The 5,447-nt window shown below is 33.6% G+C and overlaps 1 protein-coding gene across 2 annotated transcripts; it reads right to left on the bottom strand.

Moving 5' to 3' along the window:
* Positions 1 to 2,151: 2,151 nt before the first annotated feature.
* LOC104093124 (hyoscyamine 6-dioxygenase-like) lies at positions 2,152 to 4,033 on the bottom strand. Of its 2 annotated transcripts, none has more exons than XM_070181264.1 (5): positions 3,935 to 4,033; positions 3,612 to 3,843; positions 3,197 to 3,462; positions 2,647 to 2,956; positions 2,152 to 2,544 (listed from the first exon to the last, which is right to left on the bottom strand). In XM_070181264.1, the coding sequence occupies exons 2-5, from the start codon at positions 3,810 to 3,812 to the stop codon at positions 2,299 to 2,301; spliced, it is 1,023 nt and encodes a 340-aa protein (XP_070037365.1). In that variant the 5' UTR covers positions 3,813 to 3,843; positions 3,935 to 4,033; the 3' UTR covers positions 2,152 to 2,298. The 2 variants fall into 2 exon arrangements, with proteins under 2 accessions (XP_070037365.1, XP_070037366.1); XM_070181265.1 differs by having other exon boundaries at positions 3,612 to 3,838; positions 3,935 to 3,968.
* Positions 4,034 to 5,447: the final 1,414 nt, after the last annotated feature.

The following is a 5,447-nucleotide window of genomic DNA, read 5'->3' as shown; positions in this document are numbered from 1 at the left end:
GGTCGTATCCCCCGGGTCCGGTTAGAGGATCAAGACTTCGGAGAGCATTACCCAATAGTTGCACACGACTAAAAAAGGACAGTGATGTCTGTGACCAACCGGATATAACAGCGTGAATCGCAGCCCGTATCGACAGAAAATCAGTAATTAGTGAAATAAAAGTTTTTTACGTTTCTTAAAATTGTACTTATGGTAAAAATCCCCTACTATATAAAGGGGAAAACTTATTATTCATGAGACACGTTACCGAAGTATTTTACGAATTGTTGAGCTTACCGATATTTTGATATGTTAGTAAATGAGCACTATACTTGTCATAATATAAGTAATACGTTACTATATAAACCCCACCCCCACCCCCCAATTTTTATTTTTATTTATTTTATTTTATATTTTCAGTTCTGTATTTTTAGTTTACAGTTTCCAAATTTTACGAGTTCCAAAGTTATGAGTTTAGAGATTTATGTGTTTGGAAGTTTGCGGGCTTAAAAATTATAGAGTTTGCAGGTTGAAAGTTTGCGGGTTCAAAAGTTTTACGGTTCAAAAATTTATGAAATTTGTGAGTTCGGAAGGTCGTTGGTTCGAAAGTTTATGGCTTCATGCTTATTGTATCTAAATTATTTATGAATATTCTTGAGAAGTTATTTTCCTTAATTTGCGTACTAAACACCGAAAAATAAGTAAAATTACTACTTATTTTCTATGAAAATATTTTTTGGAAAACATACTCTACGGAAAGCATTTTCCGTTATACCAAACACACCCTTAGTTTTCAAAAATTGTCCACTTAGAACAAATATACAGAAAATAGGTAGATATGGCTACAGGGTACGGTGCTAACGAGAGGAGGGGAATATTTTTCTGATCTTTCCACTAGGATTCGACCAGAAAAATGCTAGATACTTTGGGTTTAAAAAATAACGATACTGTCTCAAATTTGATGCAAATCTGTCCCCATGAATAAAATTTTATTAATTACTACTAAAAAGTTCAGTTATATTTAGTATTTCCTCCGGTCCACAATAATTGATCAATTTATCTTTTTATTTTGGTCCAAAATAAGTGTTCGTTTATATAATCAAGGAAAAATTCAATTTGTTTTTTCAAAATTACCTAAAAAGTCTTTTACTCCTCACATTAACTATGCTGCAATATTTAATTAAGGATAGTTTAGTCACACTAACTATTTTTGTCTAGAATTTTATATTTTCTTAATGGATGTGTTCAAAACAAATTGGTCGATTATTGTGGACCGGTGGGAGTATGAGCAAAAATTGATAAGATAATGAACCTTGGTTAAACTTAACCTCAAAAGCTAGCCCGTAAAGTGAGAATTTCCTAGGACTATATATTAGAACACAAATTGTCGCATCTACCCACCATTGTGGTAAACTAACTAACACACACCCGACCTGACACGCCTTCTGGAGCATGGATAACATAATATAAGGAGAATTGGTTGTTGTCTCCATATATGATTTTATGCGGTCTTTCCCTCGTGAGCTAGTTTTGGGATTGAGTTAGGTCAAATATTCATTTTTTTTCGTGGTATCACATACAAACATATCTTAATTCTTTGTACTCGATATTGGATCCGCTTAAGGTGTCCAGTCCTGGTCGTGCAAGGCAGAAGGTGTCATATTCCACATCAATTGTGAGTGGAATATTTGATCTTCTTAATTACGCCATCTTGATCAATCATTACATTATTAGCTAGCTTTCGGGATTGTGTTAGACCCAAAATTTATTTCTTATAATCATAATTAAGTAATTAAATAAAATTATGCTTTCTTTAACAACTTATGCTTTTAGAGTAGATGGCCACTATTCGACAAAATATGTAAAAATACTACTCCATCTTTTTCAAATTAGATGAGGTACTTTACTTCTTAGTCTGTTTCAAAATAAATGACACATATCTAAATTTGGAAATAATTCAACTTTAAACTCTTCATTTTACCCATCTTACCTTTAATTAGAAGTTTTTATAACCACACAAATGTCATGACCTCACAAACTTTTTACCCCTAACCTTTTAAGACCACAATATTTAAAACTTTTTTCTTTTTTATTAAACTACGTGGTGAGTCAAACTATTACTGGGAGTATACGTAACTATGTAAGTACATGGTAGATCCGAAGAAGAAGAAGAAAAAGGAAATAAAGCTTCTGATTCATTGATAATAGGCTGATTCCAAACAAAGGTTACAAAGTTACAACGATAATACACGTAAAGCTCTTATTGGGGAATACAGAAAAAGTAGTAGCAGCAACTCTGATCCATCACACACAGAATGCTTAAGCTTCGATCTTAAAAGGCTCCAATGCTGCGTGATACACTGATTTCTTGCTGAGGTAATGGGGCATAAATTCCTCACCCCATTTGAAAGATTTGAACAACGGAGGATTACACGAATCAACAAGTGATTTTGCAGGCTCAACGATATCTTCAGGACAAATAAAAGTGCCAATGGATGTACGAGGTTGAGTTGTGTTAGTCACTACTCTATGTGCAACACTTGCTAGCTTCCCGTTGCTAATCACCTGCATTTATACAAAATATAGAGATATTTATAACTTTGAATTAGCCTTCCAACAAACTAAGTACATTCTGTTTTGTTAGTACTAAAGGTTAAGAGACTGTACCGTCAGTGGCAAACCAGAATTGACAATAAATGCATTAGGTATAGGTTCCACACCAATCCATTTCTCATCCTTCAATATTTGAAGGCCATATACTTCTTGTTGGATTATGGTTATGAGATTAGGATCACAATGTCCACCAACTCCTAAAGTTGAACTTGGATCTGGGCATGCTGGGTAATGATTTACAAGCATTCTTTGCCCAAGATCTTTCTCAAAATACCCTGCCTCCAACCCTAATCCTTCACTTACCAAACCCAAGATAATCTTGCTCAGCTTTCTCACTTCAGCAGAATATGAACCAATAACCTCCCTGAAATTTCATTCTCATATTTTACCTTGACATGAAAATACAGGGCAAGGATTTTAAAAAAAAAAAAAAAAAAAGTCTGGTGTATTAAGTTTTCGCTCTGCGCGGGGTCAGAGAAGTGGCAGACCACGAGGGTCTATTGTATGCAACCTTACATTGCATTTCTGCAAGAGGCTGCGAACCCGTGACCTGCTGGTCATATGAGAACAACTTTAACAGTTACGCAAGAAAAAAAATTGGTACCTATATCTTGGAGGGTTATGAGGCCAAGTTTTTTTGTCTTCCCCATCAACATTGCAGCTGTGTTCTAAGACATCCCTCCAATAACGATGCTCCTCTGAATCATAATGCTTGGCATTGCTACTGTACAGTGTAGCTGCACCTCTTGCTGTATTATTTGTTGCCTCTTTTGCGTAATTCGCTTTCTCTTCCACCGGCAAACTGAAGAATTCTTGGTACACTTTCATTGCCTCCTTCATTAGATCTTCCGGTACTCCATGATTGACTACCTGTGTACATAAGCTTTTATAATCACACAAATGTTACGAAATATTTAACACTATAAATTTCAAAACTCTTCATGTTTTTCTTGAATGTCATTTCGATCAAAATTGTGTCACATAAATTGAAACAGAGATAGCATTGCAGGAAAATGGACCTGGAAAAAACCATATTCTTCACAAGCATTACGAAGTTGTTGAACGATAACAGCACGTTCTTCGCCCTTAGCTCTTTCCAAATCAATGACTGGAATTTCCTTAGCAATTAGAACTGGATCCAGTGGTCTTTCATGCAATGGAATGCAATGGCTAGGAGGAACTGTTTCTACTTTAGACCAGCTGGAAATGAGGTCCGCCATATTCTCTCTTTTTTTTGTGAATTAATCTAATCTAAATAAAAAGGGAAACTTAATAAATAAACATTTAAAAAGTTGGTATATTCAAGCACCCAAGAATTGAAGAAGAATGAGATGTAATGTACCTGGAAAAAAAACTTCAGTTATTGCTTTTTTGTTGTTTTCTTTACTGGAGATAAAGGACCATATATAGAGAACAAAATTGCATAACAAGTCCTTGAAGTTTTTGGAAGTTATTCTAACACCCCCTGTATTTCATATGTAGGGGAAACTTTATCAAGAGATAGGAAAGAGGTATTTGTAAATTAACATCATAGGTAAATACCAATATTATTCTTTAGTAGGAATAGAATCTACGATTCTGTTTAGAATACAAAATTATATTTGGTTAGAACTGTAAAGTATAACGGACTTCATTCTTGTTTCCAAATTCTCATTAAGTTTCAATTGATTATTAGTTGGAGAACTAAATAAAATAATTAATGAAAGATAAAATATTCTCAATTTTCTATCTTGTTCGTGTCTGCCAATGGGGGGGAGCTATCACCCTAAAATATGTGTTATGTGCATTAAAGAGAGGAGTAGTGGGAGTTAGCTTTAATATTAATGTGACAATATTTTATTTTCAAAGCAACACAGTTGAGTTCATTTCCTAAGGCATTAATTGTGCGGACATTAAGGTTATTAGACAAATTCAATCTAACTGAAAAGCTCATTATAGTGTCTAGCTACAAAGACCAATGGTATATTAAGAGAGCTTCAACAGCTCACACTTTCTACTCCCTCAGTCTATTTTTAGTTGTCTAACTTTGGAGTTTTTACGCTTTTAAGAAATAATAATTATACTACATATTTTACCATATAACCCCTAATAATGATAGAATTTCAAAAAATCTTGAAAATAATTTGAGATTGAGTAGTTAATAATAAAAGTAAAATAAGAAAAAAAAATTGTCTTTCTATTGATTTGCAGAAATGGACAAGTAAAAGTGAAAATATAGTTTTGTATAATAGACAAGTAAAAGCGCACGGATAGAGTATACATATTTTAGAAGAGATATTGCATACATGTTTACATACTCCCTCTGTTTCAATTTATGTGAACCTATTTCCTTTTTAGTCTGTGCCAAAAAGAATGACCTCTTTCCTTATTTGGAAACAATTTACCTTTATGCAATGCTTTATAACCGCACAAAATATATGTGCTTCATTCTACACCATAAATTAAAAAGTTTTCTCTCTTTTCTTAAACTTCATACCTAATCAAATGAGTTCACATAAATTGAAACAGAGGGAGTACGTCTTTTTGAAGGCTAAAAAGCATTTCTTCGAAGCAGGTTATATGATGACAGAGGTTCAAGCTTCTCCACAGAGCAAATGTACCAGAAACTTAGAGGAGATTATCGGAATATAGCATGGCGGAAATCGGTGTCACTGCTAAATAAACTAAAATTAGTTAGCTACAAATATCATCGCTAATTTGTCGCCAAATCGTTCGGAGCTAACAAAATTTTTGATAATATGTCGCTAATTTGAAGCTAAGTAGGATTAGCGACAGATTTTACTGTTTAACTATAAAATTTGTCCATCGCTAATTCTAATTTTTTTTTTTGGAGTGTATAACAATGATGGACTACT

Source organism: Nicotiana tomentosiformis, chromosome 7, assembly GCF_000390325.3.
Source record: "Nicotiana tomentosiformis chromosome 7, ASM39032v3, whole genome shotgun sequence".
NCBI lineage: Eukaryota > Viridiplantae > Streptophyta > Magnoliopsida > Solanales > Solanaceae > Nicotiana > Nicotiana tomentosiformis.
The sequence above is the reverse complement of the archived record's forward strand: the minus strand, read 5'-3'. Positions and strand labels throughout refer to the sequence as shown.

Coding starts and splice junctions, on each gene's coding strand:
- LOC104093124 (XM_070181264.1), bottom strand. CDS start 3,812: ATGGCGGACCTCATTTCCAGCTGGTCTAAAGTAGAAACAGTTCCTCCT. Junction 3,463..3,611: donor AAGAATATGGTTTTTTCCAG/GTCCATTTTCCT, acceptor TTATGTACACAG/GTAGTCAATCATGGAGTACC. Junction 2,545..2,646: donor ATTCTGGTTTGCCACTGACG/GTACAGTCTCTT, acceptor GTATAAATGCAG/GTGATTAGCAACGGGAAGCT.